This window comes from Hippocampus bargibanti, linkage group LG09, assembly GCF_051943395.1.
Source record: "Hippocampus bargibanti isolate YZ-2025 linkage group LG09, ASM5194339v1, whole genome shotgun sequence".
NCBI lineage: Eukaryota > Metazoa > Chordata > Actinopteri > Syngnathiformes > Syngnathidae > Hippocampus > Hippocampus bargibanti.
The window spans coordinates 15,489,839-15,512,500 of record NC_142742.1 but is presented as its reverse complement, the minus strand read 5'-3'; the positions used below and the strand labels follow the sequence as shown (position 1 = coordinate 15,512,500).

At 44.4% G+C, this 22,662-nt stretch overlaps 1 protein-coding gene across 1 annotated transcript in view; it reads left to right on the top strand.

The window, feature by feature from the left end:
• The window catches only part of kiz (kizuna centrosomal protein), a 49,265-nt gene that overhangs the window by 10,960 nt on the left and 15,643 nt on the right, over positions 1 to 22,662 (top strand). The window contains exons 9-12 of the mRNA XM_089004678.1: positions 12,330 to 12,489; positions 14,142 to 14,204; positions 16,394 to 16,495; positions 17,010 to 17,067. Of these exons, the coding sequence (XP_088860804.1) occupies positions 12,330 to 12,489; positions 14,142 to 14,204; positions 16,394 to 16,495; positions 17,010 to 17,067 (383 nt within the window). The remainder of the gene's footprint in view (positions 1 to 12,329; positions 12,490 to 14,141; positions 14,205 to 16,393; positions 16,496 to 17,009; positions 17,068 to 22,662) is intronic.

The following is a 22,662-nucleotide window of genomic DNA, read 5'->3' as shown; positions in this document are numbered from 1 at the left end:
TGCGAACCGTATAAATGTCCCGTGTCCGTGATTAGAGAATTGACAGCAGGTGGAGGGCAGCCGGGAGAGGCAGCCCCGCCTCCCCCGCTGTCAACTCGCAAATGACAGGAGCAAAGAGATGGTTTCGGTGTTCGAACGAATCGCTTTTCGGACAGGGTCCTGAATTATGGTCGAGAACCGAGGTGTGTATATATATATATATATATATATATATATATATATATATATATATATATATATATATATATATATATATATATATATATATATATATATTGTGATGTCACGAGAGGCTGTGTCCTGGAGGGCAAATACATACCCAGAGAGAGTCTTAGACCCACCTGGTGGAAGGCAGCAATTAAACACACACACCTGCAGCTGATCAGGGCTTGATTGGAAAGCAGGGCTTTTAAGGCAGAGAGCCTCTGAGTGTGGAGCTTGGGGAAAGACAAGCTCGATTGCTGTGCTCTGTGGAGAAGTTGATTGCTGCGTGGAACTCATTGCCAGTTGGGACCACACGACTGGACACTGGATTTGAACCTAGCTAAGGTGGCTAGGCTACATGACGAGGACGTCAAGAGGGGTGAGGCCTAGAGACTCTTGTAAAGAACTCCGTCTTCAGTTTTATCTCAGAAGAGACTTTATTTGGATTTAAGTAGCAGAAGAGACTTTATTTGGATTTAAGTAGCAGAAGAGACTTTATTTGGATTTAAGTATCAGAAGAGACTTTATTTTGATAAGTATTGGAAGAGACACTATTCAAACCTTTGTTGCTTGTGAATCCCCCCTGGAACCCTTGATTAAAACCTTTTGTTTGTATCCAAACCTGTCGTCCATTGCACTTCTTGTCCCGTCCCGCTGAGAGCCAGCCTCTCATGATATCACATATGGTGGAGGATGCGGGCACTGGACAAGCGTTAGTAAGTGCATGGACATTGATGGTTTGTGTTATGTTTTTTCTAAATTGAAAACAGCCTCAATTACGAAAATGGAAGACATTTTGAAAACCCTGCTTCTAAGTCAGGAAGCCCAATATCAGGCCAATTTGGCTCTCCTGGAGGAGCAAAGGAGAGCCAATGAACTGAAGGCAGAGGAATTGCTCTTGCAAAAACAAATGGCCGCCAAGAACATGCCCCGGGTGAAGGCGGGGGATTTTTTTAGCCAAGATGGGGGCGACAGATGATATTGAGGCGTACCTGCATTCGTTTGAAGCAACCGCCACTCGAGAAAAGTGGCCCAAGCAGCAGTGGGTGGGATTGCTTCCTGACAGGGGAATCGCTGAATGCTGTCCTGGACTTGACCGCAGACAGAGCAGAAGACTACGACTATTTAAAAGCGGAAATTCTCAGCAGACATGGGCTCACCAAGTTCAGGATGGCACAGCGCTTCCACACCTGGACTTTCCAGCCAGACCAACCTTCACGGACACAGATGCACGAATTGGCCTGCATCGCACGGAAGTGGCTGGAACCGGAAAGGAGCACGGCAGCTGAGGTGGTCGAGACCATTGTCGTGGATCGCTACTTACGAGCCCTGCTCTATGAGGCAAAAAGGATAATCAGTCAGCAGCCGCTGACTACTGCGGGGCAGACAGTGGCAGCGGTGGAGCAGTACCAGGCCACAGCGGAGATGCTGCGAACGACGAAGAGGGAAACTGGCAACACATCCCCATCCCGGACTGAAATGGCCCGCCCAAAGTTGCCCAAGCCCGTCAAGATTGCTCCAGGTAGTGTCAGAAGTCCACCCAGGCAGTGGCGGACGCCCAGTGGCACCGAAACCAGACGATGCTACAGATGCGGAGAGACGGGACACATCTCATGGCAGTGTGGAAAACCAGCGGAAGAGTCCATGCCGACCGCTGACTCTTCCAGTGCCCACCCTGCTCACTATGCCTCCCTCCTGGGGGGTAGTGAAAGCTCACTAACAAGACCCCCCACCTGTCCAGTGACGGTAAATCAACAGGATGTTGAAGCCCTGCTGGACTCCGGAAGCCTGGTCACCTTGGTGCACCAAACGCTGGTCGATCCAACCAGGTTATCTCCAGAGAAAACCCTTCCAGTCTCCTGCGTCCACGGAGACACCAGAGAGTACCACACTACTGAACTCACCATGACCACAACCAAGGGAATCATCCGCACGGTAGCCGGTGTGGTGGACTCTCTCCCTGTCCCCCTCCTGATTGGACGCGACTGCCCGGCCTTTCACCCACTGTGGAGAGAAACACAGGAAAGACTGGCCCGACTACCTCGGAAGGGGAGAGGTAAGACGCATGCAGTGAATACTCAAGCCTACCCCTCTAATTCACTCTCCCCAGCCTGCGCCCTCCTAGGGACAGCAAATGCACCACCGGAGACCGAGTCTGGCCCAGAGACCGCAGAGGAAACTCCAGCGCCAGAAAATCTCCCGGCTTCCAGTGGTGAGGAGAACCCAGGGACCCAGAAGCTGCTTCCTCTAACAGGCCGGTATGGTACGGCCCAGTTACAGGATCCTACCCTTGCCAACGCCATGAAGAATGTGCAGGTTTTAGAGGGTGTAGTACTGGGGGAAAGGACAAGCCCCACATACCCCCATTTTGCGGTTGATCGGGGGCTATTATACCAGGTTACGAAGCAAAATGATGAAGTACGTGAGCTACTTCTTGTAACACAACCACACCGAGCTACAGTACTGGACTTGGCACACACACACCTGCTAGGGGGACACCTAGGGGTGGAAAAGACAAAAGAGAGAATCCTGCAACGGTTCTTCTGGCCAGGGGTGCACAAGGATGTGGAGAACTACTGTCGTTCTTGCCCCGAGTGCCAACAGGTGGCGCCCAAGCCCACATACAGAAACCCGCTAATTCCCTTACCCATCATTGAGACCCCTTTTCAGAGGCTTGGGCTGGACATAGTCGGACCTCTACCAAAAAGTGCTAGGGGACGCCAGTATATTTTAGTAATGATGGATTATGCCACCCGGTTCCCAGAAGCTGTCCCCCTCAGAAAGGCTACCACAAAGCAGATTGCCAAGGAACTGTTTGCTCTCGCCAGCCGGGTAGGGATCCCAAAGGAGATATTGACCGACCAGGGAACCCCCTTTATGTCCAAGGTCATGAAGGACCTGTGTGCCCTGCTCAAGGTCAAGCAGCTGAGAACCTCCATCTACCACCCACAGACAGATGGATTGGTAGAGCGATTCAACAAAACACTCAAGGCCATGATGAGGAAAGTTATCAAAGAAGATGGCCGAAACTGGGATCAACTGCTCCCATACTTGCTATTTGCCGTGAGGGAGGTACCACAGTCTTCTACCGGTTTTTCACCCTTTGAGTTGTTGTACTCTTACAGACCCCGGGGACTGCTGGATATCGCCAAAGAGGCTTGGGAAGAGCAGCCGTGCCGACAACGTACCCTCATCGAGCATGTGGGGGACATGCGGAAAAGGATGAGGGCCATTTATCCGATAGTGCGAGAACACATGGAAGCGGCCCAACGACAGCAGCAAGCCTCCGACAATAGACCTGCCCAGCCTCGAGAGTTCAAGCCAGGGGACAGAGTGCTGGTCTTGGTCCCAACCATGGAGTGCAAGTTCCTGGCATCCTGCCAGGGGCCCTTTGAGGTCATCGAACGCGTGGGGGAGGTAAACTACAAGGTGAGGCAACCTGGTAAGAGGAAACCTGAGCAGATTTATCACGTTAACCTCCTAAAGAAATGGCATGCCAGAGAGGCGCTGTTTAGTTGCCTACCCCCCAGCGAGGCGAAGGAACCGGCCAGAGAAGACGTCCAGACGGGTCCAAATTTGTCCCCACACCAACGCCAGATGACCCTCGAATTGGTTGAGCGCAACCAAGACGTCTTCTCCTCCATACCTGGACACACGGACGTGGTGCAACATGAGATACGCCTGGAAAAACAGTCCACCAACGTCCATACCGGGTGCCGGAGGCCCGTAAGGAGATACGGAAGATGCTGGAACTTGGAGTAATTGAGGAGTCCCAAAGGGCAAGTCCGATCGTGTTGGTTCCCAAGCCAGACGGGTCAATACGATTCTGCAATGACTATCGGAAGTTGAATGAGGTGTCTGAATTTGATGCGTACCCGATGCCTCGTGTTGATGATCTTATTGACTCCCTGGGACAGGCACGCTTCATCACCACTCTCGACCTCACAAAGGGTTATTGGCAGGTGCCCCTGACCCCGGCATCAAAGGAGAAGACAGCCTTCGCCACACCGGAGGGGCTCTACCAATACACCAGGCTCCCGTTTGGTCTCCATGGAGCACCCGCCACGTTTCAGCGCCTAATGGACCGGATCCTCCAAGAGGTACGCAGCAGCCTACTTAGATGATGTCGTCATACAGAGTCCCGACTGGGAGAGTCACTTACCCCGAGTGCAAGCTGTGATTGACTCCCTCAGAAAAGCAGGTCTCACAGCAAACCCGAAAAAGTGCAGGTTGGCATTTGGCGAGACCAACTACCTGGGCTACACTATAGGACGGGGGCTGGTGAAGCCTCAAGAAGCAAAACTACGGGCTATACAAGATTGGCCCCAACCCCTTACCAAGAAGCAGGTGAGGTCGTTCTTAGGCATGGCTGGCTACTATAGACACTTTATCGCTGACTTTGCAGCCCCCATGACAGAATTGACTACCAAAAAACACTCCCGATTGGTGAAATGGAGCCCAGAGGCCGAAATGGCCTTCGCCAATCTAAAACAGGCGCTATGTTCCAGTCCGATCCTGGTGGCACCAGACTTCAGCAAGGAATTCATGGTGCAAGCGGATGCATCAGAAGTTGGTCTGGGGGCTGTACTATCGCAAGTACATGGAGGAGAGGAACATCCCATCCTGTACCTTAGCAGGAAGCTGTTGCCCAGGGAAAAGAATTATTCCACAGTGGAGAAGGAGTGCCTTGCCATTACATGGGCGCTGGAGTCATTGCGCTTCTATCTCCTGGGAAGACGTTTCACAGTGGTCTCTGATCACGCTCCTCTCCAATGGATGGCCAGGAACAAGGAGACCAACAGCAGAGTAACAAGGTGGTTCTTGAGTCTGCAGGCCTTTAACTTCTCTGTGGTCCACAGGGCTGGCAAGCGCCAAGGCAATGCGGATGCCCTCTCCCGAAGGGAGGCCTTCCTGGCCTGTTTCGCATCTTTCACCCCGCATCCCCCTAAGATGGCTCCACCCAGAGAGAGTCTTGGCCCCACCTGGTGGAAGGCAGCAATTAAACACACACACCTGCAGCTGATCAGGGCTTGATTGGAAAGCAGGGCTTTTAAGGCAGAGAGCCTCTGAGTGTGGAGCTTGGGGAAAGACAAGGTCGATTGCTGTGCTCTGTGGAGAAGTTGATTGCTGCGTGGAACTCATTGCCAGTTGGGACCACACGACTGGACACTGGATTTGAACGTAGCTAAGGTGGCTAGGCTACATGACGAGGACGTCAAGAGGGGTGAGGCCTAGAGACTCTTGTAAAGAACTCCGTCTTCAGTTTTATCTCAGAAGAGACTTTATTTGGATTTAAGTAGCAGAAGAGACTTTATTTGGATTTAAGTAGCAGAAGAGACTTTATTTGGATTTAAGTATCAGAAGAGACTTTATTTTGATAAGTATTGGAAGAGACACTATTCAAACCTTTGTTGCTTGTGAATCCCCCCTGGAACCCTTGATTAAAACCTTTTGTTTGTATCCAAACCTGTCGTCCATTGCACTTCTTGTCTCGTCCCGCTGAGAGCCAGCCTCTCATGATATCACAATATACAGTAAAGTCTCGTTATATCGATATTCAAGGGAGTCCGAAAAAATATCGATATAACCGGGACTATCGATATATCCGACCCTGTTTGCATGTAATTTTCTCCGTGCGTGCATAGAAATAGTATCGATATAACCGGGACTATCGATATATCCGATATCGATATAACGAGACTTTACTATATATATATATATATATATATATATATATATATATATATATATATATATATATATATATATATATATATATATATATATATATATATATGTGAGGTAGTGTCGTATGTAAAGTGAGGTAGTGTCGTATGTAAAGTGAGGTAGTGATGTGTATAAAGTTACGTAATGTAGTAATGCAAAAACAAACAACAAGAAAGGGTTGAAGTGAGGTCTTGCAGAAAAAATGAGAAAGAAAAAAAAAGAGTTCAGGATGATAGTACAGCGTGTAGCGTGACGTCAGAGTTCGGTGAGTGTGGCAGTGGGAAGGGGCAGGGTGGGCAGGGCTGGAACCAAGTTGAGTCTCTGGACTGCCTGGTGGCAGAAACTGTCCTTGAGCCTGCTGGTCTTGGCTCGGAGACTCAGCACTCTCCTACCCAATGGCATCAGGCTGAAGAGGCTGTGGGAGCGGTGGGTGGGATTGCCAGCGATCCTGATGGCTCTGCGGGTGAGGTGGGTGTTTTAAATGTCTTGAAGGGGGGCGGGGGGGGACACCGATGATCTTCTCAGCTGTCCTCACGATGTGCTGCAGAGTGTTACGGCAGGACACGGTGCAGGCGCCGTATCACACGGTGATACAGCTGGTCAGCATGGTCTCGATGGTACCGCGGTAGAAGGAGGTCGTGATGGGGGTCGGGCCTCCAACTCTTTTGAGCTTGTGGAGGAAGTACAGGCGCTGGTGGGATCTCTAGGCCAGTGACGCCGTGTTATGGCTCCAGGATAGGTCTTCAGATATGTGCACTCCCAGGAACTTGGTGCTGCTCAATCTCTCCACTGCAGCACCGTTGATGGTTAGTGGAGCATGCTGGGGGCGCACTCTCCTGAAGTCCACAACAATCTCCTTTGTCTTCTAAACGGAACATTAATAATAATAATAATACATTTTAATTATAAGCGCCGTTCAAAACTGGGGGGGGGGGCTCAGACGAAGATATAGAAAGTCCAGGATAATACAAAGTACAAATACAAGTTTACAGCATCCCGTTTTCGTACCCGCTGTCCTGAAGAAGGAAGTGGTGGAAGCGCGGACGCGTGGCCCCGCTCACAGCTTTCAATCCGAATGTGACAATCAGGGGTAGGGAGGGGTGTCCACCGACGCTGTGTATATACAGGTAACATCCGAGTTACGACAGGGGTCCGTTCCGCCAAAATGGTCGTAAGGTAAACGGTCGTAAATCGAAATGCATTCAAAATGGCTAATGACAGGATAGTATACGATGTCAATCTTTTGTTTTTAAACATTTTCTATTGAATACTTTTATATACCAAAATGTTGACAGTTCATTTATAAATATTATAACCTTTTGTGTCATTTTGTATTATCAATAATAAACATCCTACTTGTTCGATATTGTCATGTTCGAATTGACAGCTGGGGGTGGAGCCGCGCCTCCCTACTTCCACCACCTGCTTCATCAGGACAGCGGGTATGACAACGGGACGCTGTCAACTTGTATTTGTACTTTGCATTACCCTGGACTTTCTATATCTTCGGTGCTAGGTCCCAGCCCCCCCCCCCATCCCGTAATCTTTTCGGGATTGTTCCTTTTTTTGCACCACCGTGTGCGACTTGCTTTTCGCCATTGCCGTAGTATGCGGGTCGCGTTTCCCATTGCCCCCCCCACTTGTCGTTTTTGGTATTCTTTATTTTTCATTATTCCCCTGGTCCTCTTTTTGAGACCAGCACTTTGTGTTGTCTCTTCATAAAACATCCTGCACGGACCTCTGTCTCTGTCGCTTACTTGGGGATCCAGACATTCAATTTCGCTCCGACGAGTCGGCTGCTCTCTGCCTCGTTCGGAACGTGACAGATCTAAACAAGGACTATCTCAAGTATTTTATTCTACCAAATGCATCGCAAACACGCTGTGGAGTTCAACAGCGTTGCCGGCTGTAGCGGTGGGTGGCAGCTGTAGATAAAAAAATGGATTTGCCTTTATTAGTCTCACAGTGATCTAACTATTAATAATATTAATAAAAGTCTTCGCTATTGTCCTGATGACACATTGCTAAAACAGCCATAACGCTTCCTTTTCTTATTTTGTTCTGTCTAATGCCCTCGATTACATAGGAACATGAAGACTTATCCTTCCAGACTTACTCCCTGCTTCCCAGATAAAAAAAACAATACTTTAAATAATCATCGATGAGAAGGTTTCTTCAGCCGTCATCTGTACAAATTTGAAGGTTTCGGACGTTTCGCCTCCTATCCAAGAGGCTTTGTCAGCGAACTAAAGTCTGACTGGTCGTATCGGCCCTATTTATATATCCCTAATGTCCAGACATGGCGGCGCGGGACACAGCTATGATAGGTCCCTACTCTCAGGTTGGGGAGAGCAGAGGACCACTCCCTGTGGCCCCACTGATTGTTCCTACATTCCTGACTAACGACTGGTCTGTTTGCCCCACTCCCACCGGTATCACCTCATCAGCATTACGAATGTTGCCTAACCTGTTTTGCCTAAGCAGGCTATTGTAAGAACGATCCAAATTGAACCTCACCCCACCACACCGGTTTAATGAAGGATTTTGTTGTTTGATAAGAATCGCTTCCAGCAGCAGCAGCAGCTCATGTATTTTGTTTTTCTACTTTCATTCCTTTCATCACTTTGCTGCTGTGAAATGTAAATTTCTCCACTGTGAGACTAATAAAGGCATATCCAATCCAATTCTTTTACCCCCCTTTCAAACCATCTATGTTCTTTCGCTAAGATTTTAACCTCATTGTCGTCAAATGAGTGGTTGCTAGCTTTTAGGTGCAAATGTACTGCCGATTGAGGCCCACTTGTATTATCCCTGCGATGTTGATGAAGTCTTTTTTTGAGAATTTGTTGAGTCTCCCCAATGTACTGCTCTTTACAATTTTCATTCTTACAATGTATTGAATAAACTACATTACTTTGTTTTTCATTTGGTAGCCTATCTTTTGGATGCACTAATTTTTGCCTTAACGTGTTTATCGGTTTGAAATAAGTAGGAATTTTGTGTTGCCTAAGGACTCTGTAATTTTTCAGAAACTCCTGCAATGTAAGGTACTGCGACTCCTCTCCTTTTTGTATCTTGAGAATTTTTGGTTTCATTCCCTATTCTTTCTTTCTGACATTTGTTGAATGACCACTGAGGGTACCCACAGTTAGTGAGTGCTCTCCTGATATGTTTTGACGCCTTTTCTCTACCTTCAATGCTAGTTGGTATTAGTTTAGCCCTAAGCTGGAGGGTTCTGATAACTCCTGGTTTGTGGTGTAAAGGGTGGTTGGAGTCAAAAAGTAAGTATTGGTCAGTGTGCGTAGCCTTCCTAAAGACTTCTGTTTTTAGCGCTCTGTCCTCTTTTATAATTACTTTACAATCCAAGAAGGCTCGTTGGTTCTCTTTGTGTATCCCGAAATTGAAAATACGTAGTATTAAGGCAGATTTCCAATAATTGGCAGATATGTTCCGCTTTAAGTTTGGTTCTTTCATGCAGAGAAACGTCCGCCAGCAGTCTCGTCCTCACCACTGAGACTGCTGCTGGTGTTGGGACAGATGTAAAGAGAGAAGTCACATCGTATGATGCCAAAGTTTCCTCAGGTTCCAATATGAGGTCTTTGATCCTCTCTACAAACCCTGTGGTGTTCTCTACGTGATATTCTGTGTTACCAACCAACGGAGCTAAGATAGTTTTTAAATATTTGGTTACATTGTATGTAGAGGAGTCAATGCTACAAACAATGGGTCTGAGGGGGAACCCTTCTTTATGTATTTTTGGCAGGCCATAGATACATGGCGTGGCCTCTCCCGGGTATAATCTAAAATAGATCTGTTTGTCTATATGTTTTCCTTTCTCTAACTTTTGGAGACAGTCTATCATTTCTTTCTTGTATCTATTGGAAGGGTCCCTTTTTAGTTGCTCATAAGTGTTAGAATCACTGATTGACCTATTTATTTTGTCTTCATAATCCAATGTGTTGAGACGCACTGTGCATCTGCCCTTGTCCGCTGGCAAAATAGTAATATTTTGGTCTTTTTGTAGAGTAGTTAATGCCTTTCTCTCTTCTACTGTTATGTTGGATGGAGGTAGTTTGGCACTACTGAGAAGGGCTGATATTTTAATGCGTAGATCATCTGCCTCTGCATACGAAAGTTTGTTATTTTTAATAGCAGATTCAGTAGCTGTTATGTAATCTATTGTAGGTATTGTTTTAGAAGTCACTGAATAATCATATAGAAAGACTGAAAGATAGTTTAATACCAGCGACTAAACTCTTTCTTTTGTCAGACATTGGGTGAAATACAGCTAAGCTCTCGTAGCTAAATCAGATTATTTCTCCAACATTTTGTGCATTAAGGCAGATACTCCGGACAGACAACTCAACCTCATTTTAATCACAGATCACTTGACAGCGGTACACAATTTTGCGTGGCAAAACGGACATGCACGTTTGATTTTTTTTTTTTTTTTCAATTGTAGGGCCTTCCATCTTGAATATTATTAACCTATTGCTCTCCACTGGTGCTGTACCTGCAGCTCTTTAGACTGCTGTTCTTCAACATTTACTCAACAATCCAACTTTTAACCTCAAGTCAGACAATTTACATTGTGGTTTCTTTATGCCAGCTGAAATTTAAATCTCCAATGCCACAAGTATTAGACGGGATTTTAGTGAGGTTTACTTGTACACCTTTTCTCATCATCGCATTTTTGAATGCATTGTCATGGTCCATGCTTCCAGATCTGAAACAGTATTCAATTTATCAAATAGTGTTAGTTTTCTGTCAGATAAAGAAAAATAAGGATTGATGTCCGCACAGTTGGTTTGATCGAATTCCACTCCCACAATTTCCAGTAAATGTGCCTTTTTTGGTTTTACTGTGGAGGTGCTTTTTGTACTGTATATATGTCTTACTTTTTTGAGTGAGTTTTGTTCACAACATGGCTTCGGTCCATGTGGGATGAAGATATCCCTTCAGTTCCTTGGACACAACAAGAAGAGGCAAAGGAGGTACCTGTTGAGCAACTTGAAAATATGAACCAGCAAACATAAGAGACAGAGCTGTCTTTATTGTTTCCCAGTACCTAAATGAAAGGCTGAGTAAAAATGTAGCTCCTTTTTTTTTACTTTGTGCACTCCCGACATTTCACCCCTAACTGTTGAAATCATGTATGTTTAAAATTATGTGAATCTGTAACAGCTCTCAAGCCCAGAGTACGTTGAACAAAATCTGAGTAGAAAAGGAACAAAGTGTGATATCAGCGACATGCACTGTCATTTTTTCCCAGTAACGCCAATTACCAAGTGGTAAACAGGTTTGCGGCTCTTCGAAAAATGAGAAAATGTACATTTATCAATCACCCCGCTGATAAGAATTTGCAGAATTTGGTGGAAATTATTTTGTTCGTTGTCCTTATCCTTGCTCTACATCTGTGCTCATTAAAAAATAGCTAATAATAATAATACATTTAATTTATAAGCGCCTTTCAAAACTCTCAAGGTCACTTTACAGTCATAGGATATGTTTTTCTGTGGGTGAGCTGCGGCAGCCACACGCACCAGCGTTCACTCAACCCGGAAGTAACTCAAATAGATAGAAAGCTAGCTAGCTAATAGCTAATATATAGCTAGACAGAAAGCTAGACAGTCAGATGGCTAATAGCTAGGTAGCTAGTCGCTTAGATAGCTAGCTAGCCAGCCAGATAGCTAATAGATAGCGAATAGCTAGCTAGATAGCTAGCGTTAGGTCCATCATTAATGAAGCAGGTAATAGCTAGCTAGATAGTTAGCTAACAATTATTCATCCATAAGGATGAATAATAACGCGCTGGATGGTGATATTTGTTTGTTTTGTTGTTTTTTGTTGTAGTTGAACAACTTTTTTTAAATAAAAAAATAACAAATTTAAAAAAAATATTTCTCTCTAGGGTGTCAGGCTATTTTTTTTAATGACAAAAGAGAAACAGTGGTGATGAGGTAAATCACTATTTGCCCTTATGCCCCCTGAGCTGACACATGTCTGATCTGAAGAAGAAGGAAAAGCAGTTTGTCTCAATGCTCTCAGCCAACACGGGAGATATACAAAATGTGCTGCACATTAACACCAGGATGATTTCCTTCTTTGGATATTTGACGAATCTCACTGATGAGAAGAGGGTGTGTGAATTAAAAAAAGAGTGATAGAGAGGGAGAACTGAAACAAAAGTGAGCAAAATAATCTTTCTGTTTGAACGGATGAGAGATTTTGGCATTATTTGCTGTTGGTTTTAATTAGATACAAACTACAGCTGCTCGTCTGTGCGAACAGCCGTGGCCCAAGCAAATGAAATGCCTAATTGGTCTGAGTTTAATTTAACACTTCCTTCACTGAATGGGAACAATTAATATTTTGGTGTTAATATGTGTTGCTCGCAGGCCAAAGTGGTACTGAAGACACAGCTTTCCCGGTCCAATGAGGCGTGGCCCTCAGTAGATGAGGAGAGTGACTCTACTTGTTCTTCTGGCGCACCTTCATTCTTAGCTCATGATGAAGATGTGAAGCCTCCCAGTGGGATCCAAAAGCAACATATTCAAGGTTAGGAAAAAAACGTGATTGGAGTTGGTTTTGCCACATGGATGTGACCAAAATAAAGACAGACACTCCCCTACTTACAAATATTTGAGTTACAAACAACGGTACACATGAACATTTTTGTCATAACATATGTAGTATTCTTTCCAGTTGTACATGTACATATCTTTGTAGAGCATATATTGTATTAGATGTGTATTTTTCAGTACAAATCAGTGCATATTACTTATACAAGCCTTAAACATACTTATCTAAACCTTAAACATACTTATACATTGATACCTCATCTTACGAACGCTTTATATTACGAACCTTTCGCCTTAGGAACATTCAATTTGCGAGAATATAATCTTGGCATACGAACTAGTTTTCGGAAAACCAACCAAACCACACAGTTCCACGGTGGCTGGCGGACTAGTTTTCGGCAGATGAACACAAAACCACACGGTCGAACAGTGCCACAGTCGCTGGCTAACTAGTTTTCCACAACCCCTTTGAGTGCAGACGTGGTTTGCTATCGAGTGGAGTACTTTTGCTTTTATGGGACAGAAAAAGACCCCACCACAGGCTAGTGTTAATCCGTAGAGTACACAAAATAAAATTACGGTCGAGCAGAAGAAGGAGATCATCGCAAAACACGAACGAGATGTGCGTTTGTGTGACTTCGCGTCCCAGTACCAGTATGCTAAGTCGACCATTGCGACGTGTGGCTAAGGGTGTTTCTGTGTTGCATAAGCAACCTGTCTCGGGCAATAGAAGACGTTGAAAAACTTCTGTTGATTTGGATTAACGAAAAGCAGCTCGCAGGAGACCGTGTGAGTAAGGATATTATCGCAGAGAAAGCACGGCAACTTCACTCGGATATCATCAAGAGGCAACTACATCAATGACCATCATAAAGGTAAATTAAACAAATTTATTATACAGTACGGTTTATTTCTTTAATTACAATACAATAGCACATTTATTATACATAAAATAAGGTATATTTTGTGTAGTTTTAAGGCTTATTTAGTAGAAAATTATGTTTTATGGGGACCTGGGAACGGATTGTTCTCATTTTTAATGGTTTCTTATGGGGAATAAATGTTTGGCAGACGAACTTTTCGCATTACACACACTTTCTGGGAACCAATTACATTTGTAAGCTGAGGTATCACTGTATAAGCCTTAGACATACATTCCATTCATAAAGTAGCACTGAAGCAACTTACGAACTAATTTACCTTACGAAGACCATTCGGAACGTGTGTCTGTCGTAAATTGGGGAGCACCTGTAAATAAATAAATAAATAAAAAGGATGCGAATTTTATGTTATTTCGCAATTACAGCAATTTACTATCGGCTTCATACATTGACATATTCTCCCATTTACTTTTCAGCTAACCTGTTATTTTACTGCAATGTAGATTATTAGTGGAAGTGTTGCTGCTCTTCATATTGAAAATTACCACTGCGTAGCACTAAAAGTTTCTATTTTTTTCTGAAAGAAATCAATTTCACCATTGAGCCTTTTATTATGAATCCTTTGCTGCCTGGTTTTCATACAGGTCTTTATTCTATTCAGAGCTAAATAAAGACCTTGTATTCCCATTTCACTCTCTTTTTACCCCGCCTCCCGATGCATCTCTCTATGGACTTCCATTCCTTACAGAACTACAAAGTGCTGAGGAGGAGAGCCACGACGAAAGCCCTGTGGAAAGTGTTCCTATTAGAGGTAAAAAGGCATCGCTTGTGTCCCAGCATTCACACTTTCCTTATGTGGTGGTTTGTTTGCTCCTGCAGTGGATAATAGGCCCTTTTACGCAGTGGCGGTGGCAACATGATCAAGGTGAAACCAGGGTCAAAGTCCCACCTGAAGTGCGATACCAGTTCTGTCTAATTAGCTCATACAAAATACTAACCATGTTTTCGTCCCAGTCTGAGGCATCCTGGAAAACTCAATTATTTATGATAGAATAATGCACTCTGCTTTAATTGTCCAGCTAACAGTGGTTATTGCAAGAGATCTGTCACAGGTCCTCATTATCTGTCTAAAAATGGCGTGGAAAGGTTCCTGCACTTGAAGATTACCAGCTGTGAGGGCATCCCGCAGCAGTTAGTTTGCCCATCCCTTTGCTAGTTTGAAATGTGAAGTGAGCTTATACATCCCTCGGTTGCCAGATTTCCCACTGAGTGTTTTCATGTGTTAGAACCCCAGTGGTGCGTAGCCATCAAAATGACTTCATGTGAGAATTTTATTCATGCATGATTACAGTATGTCTCTCTCTCTCTCTCTCTCTCTCTCTCTCTCTCTCTCTCTCTCTCTCTCTCTCTCTCTCTCTCTCTCTCTCTCTCTCTCTCTCTCTCAGAGAGAGAGAGAGAGACACACATATTGTATATTAGCTTGTTTGCTTTTACAAGCTTTTACATCGGGTCCCACTTAGAAAGCATGGAGGGGTCTGAAAGTTTCATCATAGGCATATGTCCACTGTAAGAGAGATAAACTAAAAAAAAACCCGAAATCACAATGCATGATTTTTAACAATTTATGTGTGATACAGCTGCAAATAAGTATTTGAACACCTGTGTATCATCTAGAATTCTGACCTTGAAAGACCTGTTCATCCGCCCATTGAAAGTCTACCTGCGCTACCTCTATCATCCTCAATCAGATGCACCTGTTTGAGGGAGTTAGCGGCATAAAACTACCTGTCCACCCCATACAATCAGTCAATATCAATTGGAGTTGAGCCCCATGCAAGATATCACCTTGTGGGGTGATTCTAAGAAAGACCCATCTGTTTAAAATTGCATTCACAGTTTAAGCAGCTCTTTTATTATTTATCATTTTATTTATGGTTTTATTGTTCTGGTGTTTATTGTTCTTTTAATTGTAAAGTGTCCTGGGGTGATTGGAAAGGTGCTTGCAAATTAAATGTATTATTATTATAAAGGTGATGAATCAGCCCCGAACTACACAACAGGAGTTGGTTAATGACCTGGCACCTGGTTAAAGAGCTGGCACCACCGTTTCCATACATGGCGCGAAAAGTTCCCTTCCTTAAACCAGCACATGTCAAGCCCTGTCTTAAGTTTGCATATGACCATTTGGACGATACAGAGGAGTCATAGAGGTTTTTTGGTCAGATGAGACCAAAATAGAACTTTTTGGTCATAATTCCACTAAGCGTGTTTAGAGGAAGAAGAATGAAGAGCACAATCCGAAGAACACCATCCTTACTGTGAAGCATGTAGCGGTAGCATCATGCTTTGGCGGTGTTTTTCTGCACATGGGACAAGACGAGTGCACTGCATTAAAAGAGAGGATGACTGGGGCAGTGTATTGTGAGATTTTGGGGAACAACCTCCTTCCCTCAGTCAGCGCATTGAAGATGGGTCGTGGCTGGGTCTTCCACCACGACAACGACCCGAAGCACACAGCCAGGAAACCGAAAGAGTGGCTCTGTAAGAAGCATATCAAGGTTCTAGCATGGTCCAGCCAGTCTCCAGACCTGAACCTAATGGAAAATCTTTGGAGCGAGCTCAAACTGTGTTTCCAGAAACCAAGATCCCTCCTGCAGTGTGTGCAACCCTAACGAAAAACTACAGGAAATGTTTGACCTCTGTAATAGCAAACAAAGGCTACTGTACCAAATATTAACATTCATTAATCTTATTTGCAGTTGTATCACACAAATAAATCGTTAAAAAAATCATGCATTGTGATTTCTGGATTTTTTTTTTTTGTTTCTACCAGTGGACATGCACACCTACGATGAAAATTCCAGACCCCTCCATGATTTCTAAGTAGGAGAAATAGCAAAATAGCAGGGTGTTCAAATACTTATTTTATATGTTAGACATTTAAGATAATTTGTGTGTGTGTTTTTGTGTTTCCATGTGTGTTTGTGTGTGTCTGGACAGAGACAAAAGCCTATCAGTTACTTAAACGACTAGCCATGCACGAAGACCTGCAGAATTCTGAAGAGGGGGTGGAAGTGGAGGGTGAAGAGGATGAATCTTCAGGTAAAGAATGTGATCCACACTGTCCAAAAACTTTTTTTCATGACAAAATACTGTTTTTGTACCAAAAACAAACTCAAAGTATTCACCGTACTTTCATTCATTTTTTTCCAACCATTTCCAAATTTGAAGCAATTTTTAATTTCTTGAAAATCACTGTCCTTTTTTTCCATTACATATTTTTTTAAACTGACTGGGCCTCACCACTGACCATTCTCGGTGAAGGGGAAAATTTTGCACGTATGTGAAGCAACAGGCCCATTTGAATTATATTGCTGCTCACCGATGCTCAGTGGATTAGTTAAATAATATAATGCCATGTTTTTGTCAACTTCTCTGTAACATACCTGAACTATACAAGGACTACAACCTGAGCAATTAATTAGCTATTACTCCAGAAGTTATCATCAGTACATTATGGTGGATTTTATTGGAAGTTTCTCAAGAAAAATTGTACATAGTATTTTCAACTGAAGTTATTGTTTCATGTTTGTCATATCATGTTTGCTCTTTTCAGTAAAAAACGATCGCCCTAGGAGTCCCAAATGCTCCTCACCTCAAGGACCTTATCCTCGGTAAGAGCAGTATTACTACTACTACTGCTACTACTACTACTACTACTACTACTACTACTACTACTACTACATTTGAATAACATACCTAAAAGCTTCAGAACGTTCATGCCCACCGAGTGGCAGTAAGTAAAAGCTATGTTTCAAAGAAGACAATAATTTTCTTGTTACTTTATCTCTCCCATACTCCATCAGCGAGATGTGTGGTGACTTATTCCATCATTTCCATGCTTCATTCTCTCTGTATCCTGTATTATTTTCTCCCGAGTTACTTGTTAAGTTGCTTGACGTTCGAAGTCAGTTCCACGCTCCTGTAACACATTTTAGCAAGTCATATGTACTTTATCAGATAAACAAGCTCTCATTTTTGTGTTTTGTGACTGCATTTTAATTCCTTAGCAGGTAGCATGGGTTCCTGATTCCCTCCATAGCCTTCCCTCGTCTTTGTGCCATTTCCAGAAGTGCAATTGAGGTGATAGTTCATAAATTAGGCTTTGCAAAGCGAATTTAGTTCTCCAGGCACTTCTCATTTGAGTGGAGTCTTTGCAAAACGGTGGTCAACAGGTTTTGCACACAGTGCCGTGATGCGGGCTTAGTATTAAGATATTTCCGTCAAACTGAGCAGTGCGCACAAAAGGGGATACAACGACGTGATCAACATGCATTACCATGATTGAATGTTATGGTCCAAATGTCTATATTTGGGCAAATGAATACCTGATATGACATATACTGTCGGTACTGTCCACTCCCAAAAGTTCTAATCCAGTGCGCCTTACAATCAAAATCGATCAAAATTCTGATTTCTTGGACATTGTATTTTAAATATTTTGTAAAGCGGTGTGTTACAGCCGCAGTGGTTGTGAAGGTGCTGTATTAATAAAGCTGTAGTGTATTGTATTCCCTTTAACATAGCTCCATGTTTTGGTTGTAAACACAACATCAGCCACTATTCTCAATTCTGTTTTGTGCGCCTTATAATGCGGTGTGCCCTTTATCTCATTCACTGCCATTCAATTGAAAATATGTCTTAGAGCGCTATTCCCAAATTTATTCAGATTTAGTTTTTTCATGCTTGGGTGCCAATAAAGCGCTGGCTATGGCCTCTGGAAATGATTTTTTTTGTTTTCCACAAGGGGCAGCATTTCCTTTCTTTCCATGTTAGCGCTTTGTTCCAGCTTCAGCTAAACCAATACTGTATGTATGTATTTTATTATATTTTGGACAGCCGCCCACATTTCAAACTCATATAACTGCAGACCCATATGAATTTGGAATTAACCTTTTTTTTGTGATGAAAGAAAAGAGTCGAAGGTTTCATAAGCTGCATAGAATGTTTATGTAGTCCTAAAACTCAATATTCTGTGGGTCCTGGAATTCGAGTGACAATGTCCAAAACCCTGGCACTGGAGTGGACACATTTTTGCATGTATCTGGCAATGAATGAGTTAATATGAAAATAATTTTAAAATAGGCTATTCACTGAAGATAAATGAAATGTATTACATGATTATTATTATATTATTTTTTGTTCACTCATTTCCATTACGGCTGTTTTATGTCATCTTTAACTTTGCAGCTCCCATGGGCTATTTTTGATCTATGAGCATAGTTGCCTGTGTAGCTAGGAAGGAAAAAGGTGACAAATTTGTTCAGACCTTGTCGCTGATTCAAAGTTTCGCTGAATGTCTTCATCCTCCAAAAATTCTCAGTATAGCCTGCACTTCTGCATCTGTCCGCTTTTCCATTCACTTTTCCTCCATTCTTAAATATTGTGACGATAGACGCTAGCACAACTAGCGAATACTCTCCACCTGCAGTTAGTCATTGGCACACTATCAAGTTCAAACAACTAAACCGCGTTTGTCAACACAGCCTACTTCCTCAAAGCGTTCCAGGTCGGTACTTTACCAGAAGACCAGAGTGTCTTGTCTATGTCTCTCGTGGAATATCTTAAATGTATCATTTTTGTGTGCGGATAAAGGGATAACACAAACTACCAGGCGACTTATAGAAGTTTTAGAATTGGTTCCTGCGGTCTAAAAGCCACTATTCAGAAGCTGGCCTAACTTGGTGACTTTCCTTTGGCGTGCAGCAGTGTTGTGAACTGGCCTCTGGTCAGGCTGAGTGGCCGGTACGAAGGATCTATAGTAGCCCAAGAACCCCAATAGAGCTCTGACTTCCCCTACATTGCGTGGTTCTCTCTCTTTTAACTGCAAAACGGCTTCCAGGTCTTTAGGGTCTATGCGGACACCATCACTTGACACAAGACGACCCAAGTACCTCACTTGTCGTCTGAACAGTTCACATTTATTCGGACGTAGCTTTATGCCATGCTCCCGCAGCCGGTTAAGCACTTTCCTCAGGTCCTCTACGTGTTCATGAAATGATTTTGAAAAGCAGAGCACGTCATCCAGATAAGGAAAGCAGCATTCGTCCCTCAGGCCATCAAGAACGTCCTCCATACATCTTTGAAAGGCTGCTGGCGCATTAGTTAGGCCAAATGGGAGGCGGAGCCACTCGTACAGCCCCCAAGGGGTGCTGAAAGCCGTTAGATGCCTGGAACTGTCATCAACAAAGCCCTGGTGGTAAGCGCTGCCTTGGTCAAGTATTGAGAACCAAGAGTATTCTGATATTGAAATTGCTGAATTGATGTTTTGATTAGTAAATGGTTATAAATGCCGTTGTGTGAAGCTGATTAACACGGTTGTCTGTTCAGTGGGGCCCCGAACACAGTGCTGTGGTCTCCCGCCTGGTAGACGTATTGACTGGTCCACCTATTTTAGCCTACCCAGACTTTAATCTGCCCTTTGTGTTAAATACGGACGCATCCAATGAAGGTCTGGGGGCTGTGCTTTATCAGCAGCAGGGAGATAAACTTCGCGTTGTTGCTTATGGATCCAGAACACTCTCACCTTCAGAGAAAAATTATCATCTCCATTCTGGAAAGCTTGAGTTTCTGGCGTTGAAGTGGGCAATCTGCGACAAATTTCGAGATTATCTCTACTATGCACCCACATTCACTGTGTACACGGACAATAACCCTCTCGCGTTCGTTCTAAGCACGGCCAAACTCAATGCTGCCGGACATCGCTGGGTGGGTGAATTGGCGGATTTCCACTTCACAATAAAGTACAGGCCAGGCAAGGCGAATGCTGATGCCGACACACTGTCGCGTTATCCAGTTAAGCTGGAGGGACACACAGAGGAGTACACTGAAACTTTGCCCCCAGACGTGGTTTCCACCATATGGCAGGGGGACAAGGCTGTGGCTGAGGAGGATGTGCCATGGATGGCGGCGTTGCAACTCACCTCTGATGGTGAGGATTTTCTTCCGGTGACAGTCCCCGTTATCACTCCAGATGATATCAGAGCTGCTCAGGTAGAGGATGTGTCAATCTCTGAGGTAATGACACTGAAGAGGAGGGGATGGAACCCCAATGACAAAGATAAAAGACAAATGGGACCAGAGGCAAGGAGACTAGTACACGAATGGAATAGACTGAAACTGGACAAGGGGATTTTATACAGACAGGCGGGGAAATGGAAACAGCTCGTTCTCCCGAGTAAGCTGAAGTCGACGGTGCTTAAACACCTGCATGATGACATGGGTCATGTTGGAGCTGACAAGGTGATCAACCTTGCAAGGCAGAGGTTCTATTGGCCATTCATGCAGCACGAAATAGAAAACTACGTCATTCGCCAGTGTTCCTGCATTAAACAGAAACGCCCCACCATTCCGGAAAAAGCACCCATGGGCAACATCACTACTAGTGCCCCATTTGAGCTCATTTCGATTGATTATCTCCATCTGGAGCCAAGTAAAGGAGGCTATGAGTATATTCTAGTCCTGGTAGACCACTTTACTCGTTTTGCACAAGCCTACCCGACTAAGAGTAAGACAGGCAAGGTTGCTGCTGAGAAAATCTTTAGTGATTTTATTCTACGGTTCGCTTATCCAGAGAGACTACATCATGATCAAGGTCGGGAGTTTGAAAACAGTCTATTCCAGCGGCTTCAACAGTTGTCTGGCATTGCGCATTCCCGAACCACCCCATACCATCCGCAGAGCAACCCTGCAGAACGTCTGAATAGAACATTGTTACAGATGCTACGCACTCTCCAAGAAGAAAGGAAAGCTGAGTGGAAAGACTATTTGCCTCATGTAGTTCATGCGTACAACTGTACAAGACATGAGTCCACGGGCTATTCACCGTTCTTCCTCCTCTATGGAAGGTCTCCCCGGTTGCCCATCGACTTAGTTTTTGGTCTGACAGCGGACGAAGAAGTAAAAAGCCGACAGGAATATGCACGTAAGTGGGCCTGTCGAATGCAAGATGCTTACAGAATTGCCTCCGAGAACAGTCAAAAGAGCTCTGAAAAAGGAAGAAATACTATGACCGTGGTGTTAAAGGCATTGCACTCCAGCCAGGGGATCGTGTACTTGTCAGGAACCTATCTGAGAGGGGAGGACCTGGCAAGCTCCGGGCTTACTGGGAGGAAAAAGTCCACAGGGTCACTGAAAGAATGGGAGATGGACCAGTGTACAAGGTTCAGGCAGAAAACGGAGACAAAACTACCCGTGTGTTGCACCGTAATCTCCTAATGTCTGTCAATGATTTGCCAGTTGAACAGCCAAATAAACAGAAAAAACAGCTAGACAGACAGGCAAAGAAGCAGAAAAAACAGCTAGACAGACAGGCTTATAGCAGGGAAGCAGTTGGGCAGGAGTCTGGATATTCAGATGAAGAGGAGGGATGTTCATACAATCTCCGACGGTTACCTGTGTATACAAGGAGGACAGGCAGTCATCAGGTGTCTCAACCTAAACCGCACAATTTGAGAGCTGTGGCATCAGAATTCCACCCCCAGGCACAAACTACGGAACCAGAGGATGGGCAGCAGCTAGAGGAAGCGTTTCCATTGGTCGTACCAGCATCATTACCAAAACCAACACCAGCTGACAGCCTGCCTGCTGAGGGAAGCCCGGAACAACTTGTAATGGATGATAATGAGGGTGATGCAGGAGCGCCGGCGGAGTTGGTGGAATCGGACACCGCGTCACAAAGTGGAATGGAATCGCTGCCACGAAGGTCTACTCGTACTCTAAGACCCACAGAGATATTCACATATGAACACTTGGGTCATCCATCATACCAGGCTTGGAGACCTGGGGCAAATGTGTTGTATACTTGCATGCTTTACCCCACGACTCATTATCTAGTGCGACCTGAACACTATTGCTACTCTACCCCGACGGTATGGACTTGAATGTAGTTGTAGTAGAATGTGATTGACACCACCCTACGGAGACCAGACAGATGACTGTGCTTCTACTGGTACTTGACTACTTGTTGGTATAGTCAAGATGTCGGGGGACATCTTTTAAAACAGGGGAGAGTGTAGGGGGTTAGAAACGACCTCTGTTATTGTATGTTAGTCGATTCGATTAGACTACCAAGTCAGGAGAGGGTGCTACGCGCCTGTGAATGGAACAGAGGAAGGCGATGTAGGCTCAGCTCACGCATGCGCAGTTGTCATAAATGCCGTTGTGTGAAGCTGATTAACACGGTTGTCTCGTGTCGTCTTTCCTCGTCG